The sequence below is a fragment of the Cygnus olor genome, chromosome 10, assembly GCF_009769625.2.
Source record: "Cygnus olor isolate bCygOlo1 chromosome 10, bCygOlo1.pri.v2, whole genome shotgun sequence".
Lineage (NCBI taxonomy): Eukaryota > Metazoa > Chordata > Aves > Anseriformes > Anatidae > Cygnus > Cygnus olor.
The window spans coordinates 8,832,980-8,850,138 of NC_049178.1; the positions used below are offsets into that span (position 1 = coordinate 8,832,980).

The 17,159-nt window shown below is 40.9% G+C and overlaps 1 protein-coding gene and 1 long non-coding RNA gene across 2 annotated transcripts in view; one reads left to right on the forward strand and one right to left on the reverse strand.

Annotated features, from left to right (window-relative positions):
- MAPKAPK3 (MAPK activated protein kinase 3) overlaps positions 1-16,606 on the forward strand; it is a 51,955-nt gene extending 35,349 nt beyond the window's left edge. Inside the window, exons 3-10 of the mRNA XM_040568443.1 lie at positions 833-897; positions 3,019-3,098; positions 6,246-6,372; positions 7,873-7,948; positions 8,127-8,251; positions 10,321-10,406; positions 13,175-13,255; positions 14,778-16,606. Of these exons, the coding sequence (XP_040424377.1) occupies positions 833-897; positions 3,019-3,098; positions 6,246-6,372; positions 7,873-7,948; positions 8,127-8,251; positions 10,321-10,406; positions 13,175-13,255; positions 14,778-14,936 (799 nt within the window). The 3' untranslated portion in view covers positions 14,937-16,606. The remainder of the gene's footprint in view (positions 1-832; positions 898-3,018; positions 3,099-6,245; positions 6,373-7,872; positions 7,949-8,126; positions 8,252-10,320; positions 10,407-13,174; positions 13,256-14,777) is intronic.
- Positions 7-11,405, reverse strand: LOC121075339. The gene is made up of 3 exons (XR_005822913.1): positions 11,393-11,405; positions 3,673-3,678; positions 7-479 (listed from the first exon to the last, which is right to left on the reverse strand). It is a non-coding gene; the product is annotated as an uncharacterized LOC121075339 (long non-coding RNA).
- Positions 16,607-17,159: the final 553 nt, after the last annotated feature.

The following is a 17,159-nucleotide window of genomic DNA, read 5'->3' on the forward strand; positions in this document are numbered from 1 at the left end:
TATGGACCAGCAGCAGCCCCCCACCAAGCATTGCTCTTTGAGGGGGTGGAGGGAGTAGGGAGAATATGTTGGCTTACGTAAGAATGAAGAGAGCTTCCTCAGCAGCACAAGTTTAGTTACCACAGCAAACCTTTCGTTGTCTTTATAGAACTCGTAGGTAAATGTATAGCTGCTCCAGTCAACTTGTATAATGGAAGAACGAGGAACCTTAAACATAATATAAATTTTCCTTGTACTCCTTTGCAAATATCCTGAGGAAAGCTGAGCAATTAATACAGTCTTGAAAGATACGTCTCTGCAAATATGATGCACTTTGTCTGTGATTGGACTTCAGATGCAACTCCTATGATCTAACAGGATTGGTTTTGCTACTGTTTTGACTACAACTTTTCCTACTCTCTCCATGATCTGTAACCACAACTAGAGTCTTCACTGGAGATGAATGAATAATCATTATTGGTATCTTTGCTTCCTCCTTTCTTTTTTCTCATCTTCAACCCTTACACAAAACAAGGTTACTGTCAGCCTCCCTGTGCCAGTGTATCTGATTTCCCAACTGTGGGTGTCATGTTCCTTATGTCAGTGTGCATTAAATTGAAAGCATCAAAACTCCTTGGTTTTGTTTTGTTTTCTGCTTATTCCGTATCACAATGGTTTTGTGCATTGATTCAAAGAAGTGTGATGTTTAGGAAGCATTGGCATAGGAGGCGGTCTGTAATCTTTTCTAATCCATTCCTGCCATGGTTCACAGATGCACAGTCAGGTGTTAATTTGGTCTTTCTTGCTCATGTAAGTTGTTTTCTTGTTTTTGTGTGTGTGTTCTTTGTTTCAGCATGGAGGGAGGAGAGCTGTTTAGCAGGATCCAGGAGAGAGGAGATCAAGCTTTCACCGAGAGAGGTGAAAAATCACAAGTTTAAAATTAAAGTTTGACAGATCGCTTCTCCTTTTCTTTGTCCCCTTGCTTAGCTCTCTCTTACAGGAATTTTTCTTTGGTTTCATTTTTTTGTAGGTTTGTTTATGCTTTTTAACTCTGTATCCAACTCTGTAGTAAACAATTACTTTTAAAGGTTCCTGTAAATGAGGAGTTAGCTGACTGTGCCAAGTTTAGGCATGATGTGGAAGGTTAGAGGAAAATTCCATGTGCAAATCTGCTCAGCTTCTTCATTTATGAACCACCACAGCCTCTATTACTCTTGTTCCTGGTCTCCTGCCAGACCACAACATCAGCTCAGCTCCTACTGTGATTTTTCTTCTGGCTGTCCCTCAAGTAATGTCCCTGTGCACAGCTATACTGTGAGGGGATGAATATAATGAGCAAATCACGTTTGATGAAACATTTCTTACTCAAGGGTTTTAAAGTACTACTTGAAAGGAAGTGTTATTAGCCACACGGTAAACAAGCCTGCTCATCTATAATAGGGACTATGTGCATGCTTAAAGACCTGCTATGAGTCAGTGACAGAGCTTGTAATAGAATAGTCTTGCCATTTTTATTGTCATTGCTATTTATTATTTGCAGAGTACCACAGGTGTGCTTGACTGTCGTTCTCCTAGCCCATTCACAACAGAGGAGGTTATTTCTGCTCAAGAGGGAAAACATTAGTGTACGTAACTAGCACCCTGACAAAATGATTTGAAGAGGAAAAATTTATACCTGAGCTTGTAAATTACTTTGTTTTCTAAGTCTGGCATAGAGGCTGGGCTTTTCTTGATCCTGTGTTTCCTAGCCTCAGATGAATCCTTGAAGTGGTATGAGAATTGTGTAGGAGAATGAACATTTTCAGGTGCTATATTTGTTTCTCCCTAAAACAAAAGATTCCAGGGAGGAAACTGTTTCAATTGTCCTTAGTGATTCTGCTATGCTAAAAACATGCATTAAATACCATTGTATAACATTCTCCATACTTATTCAGAGACCATTTGGGAATGTTAAAATAGAAATACACTTTTATTCATTCTTGAGATAAATGAGCCCTGTTCCACATGATTCATCATCTCTGCTGGCCCTTCGTATATCTGCCACAACTCTCCATTAGGAGCCATGGTTCTTGGCCTGGGCCAGGAAGGAGGAGGTTGTGCAAGGCTTTCTGTGAAGGAGATGAGTGTTTCTGCTTTTCTGATTGTTCTTGCCTAAGATTGCATAATTTCAATCTCAATTCCAGGTTACAGTACAACAATTTCTCTCTTCTACTGCAGCTGAGGTTCTCACCTATGCAGAAAAGAGCAGCAGGTTAAAGTTGCTATTTGTTTCCCCGTTAGTGAAGATATAATACAATGCTCACTTGCTACAATGGGAATGTAACCTCCTCCCTGCTCTGAAACCTCTCCCTGTGTACCTGCATTCGTCCAGATCTCGAGTACTGCTCTTGCAAGGCAGCTCACCACCACCAAGAATTTACCACTGGGGTATATGTTAAATTTTGGAAACACCTTGTTTTATAGCAGGCAGTCTAGGCTTTTTAGAATAGAACTGTTGACTTTGTTTCTTCTGAGCAAAAACTTCTAAAGACAATGAGGAACAAGATGTGACCTGTCCTAAAATTACCATGTTGTTACATTGCTCTGTCTTTACAAAAGCTGTCCCATTACTCCTGAACTAGAAGCTGAAAGTTAAGCTTCTGTCTAAGATAACCAAGGTTATGTACAGGACTACTGGAGATATGTCCTGGCTGGCAGTCCTTTCTCCACAGTCTTGCACGTTGCTTGCATACCTGCTCTGCTCTTGCTGCTTTTCTGGTGAGCAAATTAAAGCACGAATTTATAAGCTCATAAAAAGCAGAAGTCTCAACTGTTCAATTGCTGTGCATGCTCAGGAGGAGGGCTGAGCAGCCAGGGAATTGGGGGGTATGGTTGCCCGCAAAACCAAAACACAGCTGTTAGGGCTAATTTTAGATTTTCTAGTCTTGACGCTAGCCCTGTATTCCAGCGAGCTGTTTGTAAGTCATAAGCATTCCCAAGCATGTCCCTGAGTTACAGTGGGAATGTTAATGTGACCTTTCTCTAAAATTGTATTTATAGAGGCTTCTGAAATAATGAGAGACATCGGAACAGCCATCCAGTATCTTCATTCAATGAACATTGCCCATAGAGACGTCAAGGTGAGGCCTGAAGGTGTGTGGTCAAGGAGAAAAGAGTGTAAAGCAGAAAAATAAACGGATAGTGGTGGTTTAAATAGAACTAGGAGTGCAATCAGATGATCAAAGTGTTCCTATTCCTCTGCCAGTGTGTGAGAAGGGATTTGTGCACAGCTAGCTCACATCTAGTCCAAGGTCAAAATATTCATGTGTGCTAATGCCTCCCAGTTGTGTAGAGAATGCAGAAGAATCAAGGTGATAATCAGATGGCTAACTGAATGGGTACTACCAACTTGGAATCCAGTTAATTAACAAGAAAATAACACTGCCTGAAGTAAACTTACAGTAGGTACTATACCTCTACCTACAGTCTTTATCAGTTACTACTTGTTTTCAGAACCATACTTGCCTTAAAAAAAAAAAAAAAGGAGTTGGGGGGTGCTTCAGAAACAAGAGAAACTGCAAATATGGGAGGAATAATACAATTCCTTGTATCCAGCCCATGCTAATAGTGTTTGTAAGTAAAGTATTCGGAAAAATAGGAAGTTCTCAGTTATTGCCATGTGGAACAGTGTGTTTTACTCACTAAAGCCTGTACCCAAATCTTGTAGAGTTTTGACGGGGTTTGTAGTATTGTATTTTGTTTGTATTCTGTAAAGCACAGAGCATAAGCAAAGACAAGATAGCTGCACCAAGGACTTCCTAGCACAGCAATAGGGCAGTGTGAGATGCAGTGTGCTAAAGAGCAGGCCACATAGCGATGCGCTGAGGCACCTGCTTGATTCCACAATTTTGAGTGTATGAAGTTTCTGTGGATGCTTCCGTGTATTTAGCTGGAGGGAGAACTGACACTGGTTGGTGTCACTGAGGGGTATGTTTGGGGGCTGGGGATGGTCCTGAGGTAGGAACTGGAGAATGGCTTAACAGCTGAGAGACAAAACAAATCTGTTCGCTTTTGTGGAGCTATGTGCCATTGCCTATAAACAGCACAGAAATGAATTGCTTAGCCCCAAGTGCTCCATACAAACTATGCTCTGCGAACTAACTTAAAAATGGTACAAATTATTCAATAGGTACTCGATTCTATTTTCTTTCAATCCTTTCCTTCTTCTAGATGTCCCTAAATACTAGCATCAAATAGTGCATAGATTCCTTATGACTGAGAAACTGGAAAACAAGTCCAATCACTTGCAGATTCTGGGAATGTCCTGTTGCCCATGCTGTGCACAAGAACTTGTACCTTCTCTGTGCAAATTCTGTTTCTGAAGAGCCTTTGTGAAGGAATGTGGGGCAATGTGACACCCATCTACAAGAAGGGCGGAAGGTAGACCCGGGAAACTACAGGCCTGTTAGTTTGACCTCAGTGCCAGGGAAGCTCATGGAGCAGATTATCTTGAGTGTCAGCACGCGGCACTTGCAGGGCAACCAGGCGATCAGGCCCAGTCAGCATGGGTTTATGAAAGGCAGGTCCTGCTTGACAAACCTGATCTCCTATGACAAAGTGATGCTCTTAGTGAATGAGGGAAAGGCTGTGGATGTGGTCTACAGCCTTGACTTCAGTAAGGCTATTGACAGCGTTTCCCACAGCATTCTCCTCAAGAAACTGGCTGCTCTTGGCTTGGACTGGCATATGCTTCGTTGGGTTAGAAACTGGCTGGGTAGCCGGGCCCAAAGAGTCGTGGTGAATGGAGTTAAATCCAGTTGGAGGCCAGTTACTAGTGGAGTCCCCCAGGTCTCAGTACTAAGGCCAGTTTTCTTTAATATCTTTATCGATGATCTGGATGAGGGGATCGAGTGCACCCGCAGTAAGTTTGCAGATGACACCAAGTTAGGTGCGTGTGTCGATCTGCTCGAGGGTAGGAAGGCTCTGCAGGAGGATCTGAATAGGCTGGACCGATGGGCTGAGGCTAACTGTATGAAGTTCAACAAGGCCAAGTGCCGGGTCCTGCACCTGGGGCGCAACAACCCCAAGCAGCACTACAGGCTGGGAGATGAGTGGTTAGAAAGCTGCCTGGCAGAGAAGGACCTGGGAGTATTGGTTGATAGGCAGCTGAATATGAGCCAGCAGTGTGCTCAGGTGGACAAGAAGGCCAACAGCATCCTGGCTTGCGTAAGAAACAGTGTGGCCAGCAGGTCTAGGGAAGTGATTGTCCCCCTGTACTCGGCTCTGGTGAGGCTGCACCTTGATTACTGTGTTCAGTTTTGGGACCCTCGCTACAAGGACATGGAGGTGCTCGAGAGAGTCCGGAGAAGGGCGACGAAGCTGGTGAGGGGTCTGGAGAACAAGACTTATGAGGAGCGGCTGAGGGAGCTGGGGTTGTTCCGCCTGGAGAAGAGGAGGCTCAGGGGCGACCTTATGACTCTCTACAGGTACCTTAAAGGAGGCTGTAGCGAGGTGGGGGTTGGTCTATTCTCCCACGTGCCTGGTGACAGGACAAGGGGGAATGGGCTAAAGTTGTGCCAGGGGAGGTTTAGGTTGGATATTAGGAAGAACTTCTTTACTGAAAGTGTTGTTAGGCATTGGAATAGGCTGCCCAGGGAAGTGGCTGAGTCACCATCCCTGGAGATCTTTAAAAGACATTTAGAGCTTAGTGATATGGTTTAGTGGAGGACTTGTTAGTATTAGGTCAGAGGTTGGACTGGGTGGTCTTGGAGGTCTCTTTCAACCTAGATGATTCTGTGATTCTGTAAAGACTGGAATTAACTCAGGTTTTAGGAGGCAGAGGAGGGGGGGATCAGGGTAAGACTGTGTCAGTTTTGATGGAGTGGTGTCAGTTGCTCATAGAGAGTTTGATGACTTTTCTTGTCCACTTCAGCTACCTGAACGCTTTACAGAGTACCATCAGGTCAAATGGTGCTGGTCAGATGGAACAATCCTAGTAAGTGCAGTGAACTAGAGAGAGGTTTAGGAACCCAGACTTGATGCCCATTGGATCTGATGGGAGTCTTGCCATGTACTCTCACAAATACCATGCAGAGAAGGATGTTGATCCCTAGTCTGAGTAAAGATGCTTGCCTGTTGGGAGGGAACTTTCTGTGTGGTGTGATGGACCATGAGAGAGGACTGAGATGCTGGTGGTGATCCAGGCAAGCGGGAATGGTTTGACAGTACATCTTGTTAAAGACTTCTCTTCATTGCTCTGCTTATCCTTTCTCCCGGTGGTCTTTCAGCCTGAAAACTTGCTTTACACATCTAAAGAGAAGGATACTGTACTCAAACTCACTGACTTCGGCTTTGCCAAAGAAACCACTGTACAAAATGCGCTGCAGACCCCTTGTTACACTCCTTACTATGTGGGTGAGTTATCCAAGATGCATTTCTTCTGTGTTTCTTATCCCTCCCGTTATAGTGAGTCCATGGGCTGTAGGAATGGATGGCAAATCCTCTCTTGTGGATGCAATGCAAAGAGGGAGCCTGCAGAATTTAAAATGAGATCTACCCCAACCCAAAACCTAGTCTGATTCCAGTCCAGTCCTCCTGCTTTCTTCCGTGGTTGCAGAGGAAACAGCCTTAACAGAGAATGCCAATGAGGATCGAGGAGAGAGAACATGTTGCTTCTGATTACACCAAAGTAAACCTGATGTTTCCTCTGGATGATGCAATAAAAGCCACAATTTGAACTCAGCTTCATAATTATTTGGGTGTTTCCTTGCAAAGCTTCCCATACCTTAACTAATGCAATAAAAAAACAAGGAGAGTATTTTCTCAGCTGCAAGGCTTCTTAAAGATGGCAAATGGAGGAATTAATAATAAAAGACCAAAGTGACTTAATCACAGCTGAATTTTTGCCTGCATTTTGTCCAGCGACAGAGCACTGTGTAATGAATGCCACATTAGACTGTCCTCTGTGCACTCATTTTAAAGTGTGTCCTTTTCAGTCTTTGAGTTAATAGTCATTCACCATATGGTATGACCAAGGCAGTCTGTGCTTGGAATTTCTTTGGAGGAAAAAGGGCTTAATTTTCTTTCCACTTGGTCCATGTAGGTGTTACATTATTTTTTTTGTGATGAAAGGTACTGTTACTCATTTGTTAGCAGAAACCTATGATAGCAATATTTTTCCTGATGCTTTCTTCTCTGTTTTCTTAAACTGGAATTAGTGATAAAATATTAAAGAATTTTCGCATATATGTTTTTCTGCCTTTATATTTGTACATAAACAGGCTGACATTTCCCTTCTCAACACCTTTTTCTTTAAACCAGCGAGATTGCTCGTTTGTTTATAGAGTCATTTTCCTTACAAAATCAAGCTCCCTGCCAGATCACATGTCCCAGTGAATATCCCCTCTAAATGTATCTCTGTAAAATTTTATTACTTAATGAAAAATACAGTGCTCTGGAGGCCAAAGAAAAATACAGTGCTCTGTAGTTAGGAAAGCCAAAGACACTCCACCTAGGTACTGTTCAAAATTTTATCACAGCTCAAGTAGGTCCTTTCTGTTCTGCTTTCTAGAACATATGTTGAGGCATCTTTTAGTGCTGTGTCTCCCTGTACACATTTAGCTATAGCTCCTTTTGCTTTTTTGCAATCTTAGTACTCTCTTGAGCAGAGAGACACTAAGGTGAAGAGTATAGGGCATTTTGCCAGCTCCATTCCTCCTCTTTAAAGCTACAGAGAATGTACCACACAGAAAATACCTACACAGTTCCTGCAGTGAGTTGTGGTGTATTTTTTTTGTTTTGCTTTGTTAATGCTTCCCATATTTGTTATTGAAGTGTGCTGCTACTTATAAGGTGATGAAAATGAGAGGAAATATCTGTTTCTCTGTTAATTTCTGTTTTTTCTTTCTTCTTCAGCTCCAGAAGTCCTTGGTCCTGAGAAGTATGACAAATCATGTGACATGTGGTCTCTGGGTGTCATCACGTATATTCTGTAAGTATTTGGAAAGAGTCCAGATCAACAGAAAAAGGACAAATTTATTAAATCTGCACTTAAAAGTAATTAATCATTAGGATCATGCAACCTTCAGAAGCATATAAGCTTTCATGGGACTTCTTAAGAGATGAAAGGCTTTTTCTAGTTGTAAGACTTATTTTGTCCATTCTTACAGCCTGTGTGGCTTCCCTCCATTCTACTCAAACACTGGACAAGCTATTTCTCCAGGGATGAAGAGAAGAATTCGGATGGGGCAATATGGGTTTCCCAATCCAGAATGGGCTGAAGTATCAGAAGAAGGTACCAATGCTCAGTGCTTCTGATGAATATGTGCATGGTGTTGTACAGTGAAGGAGTGTTTACATAAGACTATTTCTAAAAACCTGATTTGATGTTTATTTCTATTTTTTACATTTTTTTTTTTTTATTGTAAGGTGGTACAGAGAAGGAATGGGAACTCAGATACTAGCCAGTAACCTAAGTGCTATAGAAAGTAAATGATTACTGAAGACTTTCTTTCAAATTCCAGCAAGTGCTAGTGAAAGCCCGGATTAAACCCTCAAGAAACAAAAGCATTTAATCATGAGAAAGGAGACTGCAATGCAAGCTTAGTTGGAAGAAAGGCAAACTCTTTTAAGAACTCATTCAGTCTTTGCCCTGCTTGGTGATACAGCCAGTAAGGGTGGCAACTTTTCATGCTAGCTTTTTGTGATAAGGAAACTTGCCAGCCACCACTTAAATCAAGGTCAACAATTTGTTCTGTATAAGTCATTGACCAAAAGCTGCTGCTGCTCAGCTGTGACCTGGATGGGCTCAAACCAGTGTCCTGAAAGTGGATGGTTTTGATTCCCTGTTATTTTGACAGTCTCATAACCCGTAAGTCTCATCTGCACATCATCTTAGAGAGAAGGGTCAGCAATCTGTGAGCACATCTTCTTTCTAACAAGCCCTTTAGGTTGCTACTTTTAACATCCTGTTACAGTCTGCTGCTAAAGCAGTAACAAATTATCCTTGGATAACACTGTAATCTGTGGTAGTGTAACCCCTCATTGGATCCCATGGCTGTGTATACAGCACGAACTACTTCACATTAGTAAGAAAGATGTTTTAGTTACGGGTGTCTGGCTTAATAATGTGTCAGTCTTTAGACTTGTTTGTATTTTACAGCAGTTATTAGAATCCTAGGGGAGCTTGATCAGAGAACGTTCACTTTGAAAATGTGTGGGGTTTCCATATGCTTGCCTGAGTGAAGATAGATGCCCTCTACCTTTGAACCTACTAAGGTTAGATAGCTTATGGCCATTCTTTTAGGCTGATCAGACAGTGTCAGCAATCTGCCTCTTTTTGCCCTCCTACTCCTCCCTACTGTTCTGTCATGGTTTCCCTTTTCTGATCATTTCTTCATTGCATCATCTATGGAGACTACCTCTGAATTTCCCACTAGCTTCCTGTAATCATCTAATCATCTTAATGGACTCTGTTCATGGTTTCCTCTTTTTTTTTCTTCTTTTTTTCTTTTTTTATTTGTTTGTTTACCTTGTAGATTTTAGACTCCAGGTAATCTTTACTGTACACCTCCTTTGTGGCCTCCATCAAACTGAAGTCTCAACTTGTATCCATTGCAGCTCCTTAGAAACATTTAGTCATCTGTCATTCAGTGTTGCTAAAAGAACTTACTCAAAATTTTTCTATGATTTCCTTAGGAAGTTATGTTTAAGTCTTTCTGAATAATGTCCCTTGGGTGTGGTGTTTCCTGTCCATTCACATTACTGAAACTCACGTTCAAATTCTGATCATCTCTCATCTCAGTTACTTAGTACTTCTCACTTTGGTCAATGCCATGTTCACAGAAAGCTGCTGCAAAGCCTGTTTATGTAATCCGTTTCTTTGACTTTTTTGTCCTTTTAGTGGCCTCTCAGTTGTCAGAATTTATTGCCTTTGTTTTCATGACCTGTACTAGGTTTTGTCTTCTATCAGTCCTCAAAGCAACAACTCATGCATTCATTCAGCTAGGCTTGTTGCCATCTTTTAGACAGGTAGCTTTCTGCTCCTGTGTTTCCCTTTTTCTCAATTTCTTGCTCTCAGAACAGTTGAGTTTGTGAAGTAGAGAGCATAGTAGATTGGAGTAGAATTTCCAATCATTTATCTTTCCCTCTTGCCTTTTTTGTTTTGGATGTTTTCATGTTCTGCCTCTTCAAGCATAATAACCTCCCACACTATACATGGCTTCTTAACTTGGGAGCAGCAATAGTTAAGTGTTTTGAGTTCTGCAAAATTATCTTTCTTCATTCAGCAAGTCTTTGTGTTCTCAAGGATTTGGGGGAGCACAGTAATAGACTACAACACACTATGTTGGTCCTGTTTTTCAGCCAAACAACTGATTCGCCACTTACTGAAGACTGACCCAACAGAGAGGATGACAGTTTCTCAGTTTATGAATCACCCTTGGATTAACGTGAGTTTCATATAGCTTTTTACAAGGGAGCAAGATGAATTCCTGCATGCAGAACTTACTGTGTAGCTCCACGTAGTACATCAAGAGAAAGATGATGATTACAACTAATAACTTAATTAACCTACTGTGCCCTTCACAGAGAGGCATTTGCCTGTAGAACCACAATTTTTCTTGGTGTTACCAGAGGACAAGCAAAGAGGGACACCCACAGTAGCATCCTTTTAAGCAGAATATAGCTATATCTTCTGAAAGCAGGCAGTTGCTGTTGTCTGAAGCACATGCATGTGTTACTCCATTTAAAATATATAAAAATAAACTGTACTTACCTCATCAGTGCAGGATTTAAAGAGAGCTATTATTAGTAGTCTTAGGCACCATTGTACATAGCTGTGTTAGGGTGAACACAGTCCTATGCTTAGTGGGAATTCTCATGCTTGGCAGAGTTTGGAAGCGCCTGGGGGAGGAGCAAGGGTTTCGGCTTAGTGCCCTGTAAGAGATTACCAGATAAGGTGGTACACAGAGCTATTAACAGTCCCAGTTCAGGTTTCATTCTGCAACTTGGCTGAGTTTACTTTTCCTTCTAAATAAATAAACAAATAAATAAAGTGGGGGTTGGAAGGTGAGGACCAGTTCGTAATGCAATATTTCAAAGAAGAGACAAGAATCCTATGTGTTACCAGGCTGAGTTTCAGAATATCATCTCTGCTCTAGGTTTCACTCAAAATAATAGCTTATACTTCACACATTTGTGCCTGAAAAGAGGACCTGTGTTGTTTCTTACTGCCCTAAACATCATTGGCCAGGAACAAAATCGCTTGTACTGTAGAATGCTCTATTCTCCCATGATGCTTTCTCTGTGCTTTTTTCTATGCTGTTTCTCAGAAGAAGGGGCAGAAACAGAGGCATGACTAATAGTCAGCATTTCTATAATGCCTGCTTGAAGATCTGAAAGCCCCTAGAATCATACGGTAACATAGCTTTATAACATCCTGATGAAGGAGTTAGATGTCTTCATTTAGAGTTGTGGAAGCTGAGAAATTAAGGTTACTGAGAGTCTGTAAAACTGGAACAGAACCTAGGCAATGTTCCTAAGTGTTTTTTTTTAACTGAATAAAAATGTAATCACTGTTCAGAGTAAATACCTCCAGCTTAAGTGTTTGAAGACCAAAGAAAAGGAGGTGTTCCAGAAGTCAGCAGGCAATGAATTTCACAGAACGAGTGCCTAATATCTAAGGAAGCTACCACCTACAGCAACACATGTTACTTGAAATATTCATATAACCAATTAATGAGGTGGAGATTAAAGACAAGGTCTATAGACTGCTGCACCTAAGAGCTGTGGTAGAATACCATTCCTGGAAGAATGCGCTATGAGCAGCGGATTAGCATTTTTTCTGCTGAACCTATTGTTCCCATGAGGCAGAGGGACAGAGAGGGAAAGACCAATACAGCTAATGTCTGTGTTCTTCCTTTTCTTTTGCTATAACCCTAAGTAGGAACATGAGTAGGGAGATGCCTCTCACAAGAAGCAGAGGAGAGTCTTTGTGTTTCTCTCTTTTTCTTTCCTTTTATTTGAGGCCTGTACAAAATATGTGTCCTTTATTGTTTATAATACTGTAGCTTACGCAAAAAGTGTCAGTTCAGGTGAAGAACATAATCCTCTAGTTAGCTTGTAGCTACCGTTTATTCAATAAGAAGTAGCTGACAGCAGCTAGTAGGGTACCTTCAGCACCTGCTCAGGGACACCACAAAAGCTAGTCTGCTACCTTTCCATTTCCCTCTTCCCACCTGTACCTGATAAAGCTGGGGTACTTTTCCAGAGGAGGCAGGAGTCATGAGTTCTGCTTCCCATTCTGTAACTGTTGCAGAACTTGGTACAGTGGTGCTGTTAGCTTAGTGAAGTATAAGCACTGCTTCCAAAGTACTGTTTGTTACAGTGACATATACAGGGATCTCCTTAGACTCTGCTGGCACGCAGCTACCTCCAGTATAGGATGCCACAGCAGTAGACAACAAGTTTGGATAGAAAACGTAAGGAATATAGACTTTCGAAATGAAATTATGGTTTGGCTTATGGACTGGCAAGAAATACATTTCTTGCTGAATTTAGCTAGGGAACTGTGCTTTAGAAATTGTACCTTATTCTAATTTAAAATATCTACCAATCTTTCATGTCAGGTGAACATAGATCTCAATTTTATGTCGAAGAGCGTCTTGAGCAATGCACTCCCGTCTTCTGAACTGTGCCAGAATACTGAATCAGTCTTTACTCTGAAAAATAGTACACTTTCTTCTTCTGGGCACATTTATGATCTGATGAACTGGTAATCTCAGTTAACGTATTTCCAAGAAAATTTATCCTACTGCAAATTCCTAGAAGAAAAAGGTCAAAATAACCACTTTGAAACAATGATTAACGAACAGTGAAATGACAATTGTTAAAAATCTAAAGCGTGCATAAAAAAAATTATCCAACCCAGGGTTATTGGTTGGACTGGAAGGGAGCAGAATGAAGTAAATTCAGCATTGATTTCTCTCTCCTTTTGTTCTTTAAAGATACTGTTGTATGGAGACTGTATTCCTTCCCTACCTCACACAGGACAGCTTTTATGTACTGGCTTATGGAGTGATAGGAAGCATGAATAGTGGGGGCCAATGAAGGATGATAGGTAAAGCTTTATGCCCTCCATGCACATAGAAGAGCAAACAGTCACTTTTCAAAGTTGATTTTTCAGAACGCTACTTTTGGTATTTTTCCCTTTTCTCAGAGATCAATGGCAGTGCCACCAACTCCTCTCCATACTGCACGGGTCCTGCAAGAGGATAAAGACCACTGGGATGAAGTTAAAGTGAGTCAACTGTAGTTCAGATTTCTTGAAGTCAATCATAAGAGATTAGATGGGCTCTTTTCTTTGTGGATGCTTATGTCCATGGAGATTATGGCAGTTTTGAAAACAACCATGTTAAGCAAGGGAAGCTTAAACAGTCCTGGTTAAAACAGTAGTATATATGATAACTGTTTAAAAAAGAACGCTATATGAGCTTCATCTGACAGCCTTACAGCTGTACAAAGTATCAACAAACAAAATGTTTATGATCAAAGGTATTGATGATGCTACCTGCTGAGCCTCTGTATGTAGCACAGAGGAGAACGGACAGTGTTGAGGGAGTTTGGAGTTTGTTATGGTGAAGTAAAGGATATGTTGAAAATTAAGGGGGACAGGATGGAGAGGGAGGTGAGCTGCATTCTGTTTTTCTACTCTGTTCTTGTATTATAAAACAACATTAAATAACCATAGCCTTGTCTTGTGACAGTTTTAGTAAGGAGGAAGAAAAAAAAGAAAAAATGTATCTGTCTTTCCCTTAATCTAACCAAGTGCCTCACCTACTCTTTGTATTGATGACAGTTGAATGCTTCCTGTGAAGTGAAACTATAGGGCAGACTAAAAGTTGATTGCAAGCCTTAACTGTTTCCTCCTGGCCTTTATCAGGTTGGCATATTTTTTCACAATTAAATCTGAACTTTCTGCACTTACAATCCTTGGCATTTTGATAATTGCAACATTCCTTTAAGGTATTCTACTGATCACTCATTTTATTTAAATTACCAATGTGCAGTCTCAGCTGTTAAACTGTGTTAAGATAAAACTTCACAGGACCTAGGCAACATGCACCTTCCAAGTCAAAGGAATCAAATGTCTATTTTCACTTAGCCTTCTTCATTTTCATGTTTCTGAGAACTTCTTATGCTTGTGCTTTGTACAGGTCCCAGCGGTATTCCCTTGGACCACTAGCATTCCCATAATATTTAATCTTTTTTCCTTTCCTGAACTAAATGCATAGGCATTCATTGACCTAAGCAGATGTTCGCTCACAGCCTTATTAAAAAGTTTAAGATTTGTCTGAACTTAAATGCTAATTCAAATTAAGGAAGTATGTGAATTTGAAGTGCACACTTTTAAATAACTTTGTGTGGACTCTTTATTCTACTTCCTGCTAACCTAGTTTGGTAACAGAGCAAGGAAAACAGCGCTCTCACTCTGTTACAACAAGCCCAGATTTAGCAGCTGGTGAAGGCCTAGAACCAGACAGTAAGAAATGCTGGGCACAAGGACATGGTGGAAATTGGGCCAGAGGAGTGTGGTCCTGTGTTGCCCACATGTGAAACGCTGTGAATAGTTCCTCCTGAATGAATCCCTGAGTAGAACGAAGCCTTTAGTCATAGTCCACTGCAGCAGAAAGGGCTCAACTATTCCTGGCTGTAGCATAGCAGAGGGTTCCTTTCTGTACATTAATCACCTGGCACTAGTGGGGGACGGCTGCGCTCTCTCTGCCTTGGGGTGTTCAATAAATTAATTGCTTGGTTTCCAGGAGGAGATGACCAGCGCTTTGGCTACCATGAGAGTGGACTATGATCAGGTGAAAATTAAAGACTTGAAAACATCCAACAACCGCCTTCTGAACAAACGCCGTAAGAAGCAGAAGCAGGCAAGCACCTCTTCTGCAGCCCCAGGGTGCAATAATCAATGAGAAGAGAAGCCAAGGACCTGGGGGTGGAGGGTAAAAGTGTTAAAAGGAACAATTTAAAATGAGTACAATCAACTCAGTTGACTGAGTACCATGAATGCACATAGACTGCAAAGAAGTTATCCTGCAAAGAGGGAGCAGAGGGAAAGATTGCATTTTTGTAACTTGAATCAGGGCTTTGCTTTTAAAGGCTAATTTATGACGTGATTCAGTTGCATATCACTAGGGAAGGTGTAGCAATACCAGAAATGTTATCGGGTTTTGTTTTGGCTTTAAGTGTGTTGGAGGAGTGGAGAGAACAGGAAACAGTCACAGTATACATACTACCGCACTGAGGCTTTGATAGCCATGTAGAAGAGTGACTTCTGCTACCATTTTAAGCTAGGGAATATAAAAATGTCAAGTGTTCTGCTTGGAGTGTTTTAGGAGTTCAAACGTGAGTACTGAAAAAGGAGACAAATGTCACTGCTCTTTATACGAGTAGCGCAGGTACAGGTCTACTTTGGATACATGTGGCCAGTGTTTCCATCCTAGAATAGGTAAGAATAGTCAGTGTTTCCAAACTTACCTCCTGTGGTTACAGAATGTCACCTAAGCAGTAAGCAGTTATTCCTGTTTTAGGAAAAAACATCCATACATTTCCATTTTCACAAAGTCCTTCATGTAGTCCTATGTGAAGATTTGGCTTTGTCGTGGTTTCTCATTCAAAAACATGTTCATTTTATAAACATAACCATTATGTTATGTCTATGCCACTGTCAGATTCCGCTCTTGTAATGTTCTTAATTTAAACAGTACTTCATGCAAAGAGTTTTAATTAGGATTTAATTAGTCAAAAGTATCCTGCAGAGAATATTGCTGCTTCTCTTGGATCTACAACGTCTAGGTTGTACAACTGGACATGCAGTTATATATGAGAGACTGCTCTAGAAGAGAGGCTTCTGAAATTCAGGAAGAAACAGCAAGTGCGTGTTTTCTGTGGACTCCACTGTCTGCCAGCATCCCTTCTGGTAATTACCTCAAGATCCTGTGCCTGAGACATGCTGATCATATCAGATTTTGGGGTGTTGGGGTTGGTTTGTTTCTTGGGAGCAAGGAGGGAAAGGTTGCAACTTTATCTGTGGTGTTTTGACAGTGTTTCTGGATCCAAAGATTTCCACCACCTAAGGGAAACTACCTATAAGGATATCCACTTTTTTTTTTCCCTATTCTAATTCTTGTTTTATGGTATTTTAGCCTTGGTTTGCTAATTCGTTTTACTTTGTAATCAAAGTATTTTCTCCCACTGTATTATATATATATATATATATATATTTTAAGTTGAGGTAAAGCAAATGTTTGTGAAAGTATTAACAAAGTTTAGAATGAAAATTATGTGCTTCCAGTAACACAAGCAAAAACTACTTTGTGGTAGGCATACACAGTGCTGTTGTGTTAATAAACTAAGAAGCAGCTTAAAAGACGAGGGAAAACAAGGCTCCAGAGAGGATCTGAAACTTCAGATCTGACTGCCACATAAATCTTGTTACCTCCAACAAATACATGGTCGAGGATTCAGGCCTTTTCTGGAGAGCCCTGTTCCCATCTTCAAAGCATTGGATGAGTACTCTATTCTTTGTTAACTGGTCCTAGGGTTTTATAAACTGATTTTAATAAACCATGTTCCAACATTCCTTCCTCTTGTCAACCCTGATTTTTGTTGATGTTGCAGAGTTCACATTGCATTGCGAGGTTTGTCTGTGTTTAAGGTGATGGGAAAGGGGAGAAGGAAAATGTTCAATGATGCCTACTTTCAAAGGCTACTTAACTTTAAGCATGTTTTTTTAATTATTCCAAAGGTTTTTCTAAATTTTAATCTCTGCAAAGATGTATTTTAAAATTATTTGATGTTTATCTAGGTATCTTCATGATTATAGCATGTCCTGTATATATTTTTTTTATCATATTACTCCTAAGAGTTAGGCAAATATTATTCAACTCCTGTGAATGATAATGCAACAGAGAGCTGTGATGTGCCCAGAGTTCAACAGCAGAGTTTAGAGTCAGATCCAAATCTCAGACCCTTTATCCAAATTTTAGAGGGTGCTACGTTTGCCTCGTCTGCATGTCTGCCTCACCATCTCTGTGCCCCATCAGGGTGATACTGGTGCCTTCTATTCCGGTTAGTAGGGCAATCTTTGTAAAATGCAGTCGGGTTCTGGCTGCCTTGGGCAGAGTGGTATTGAA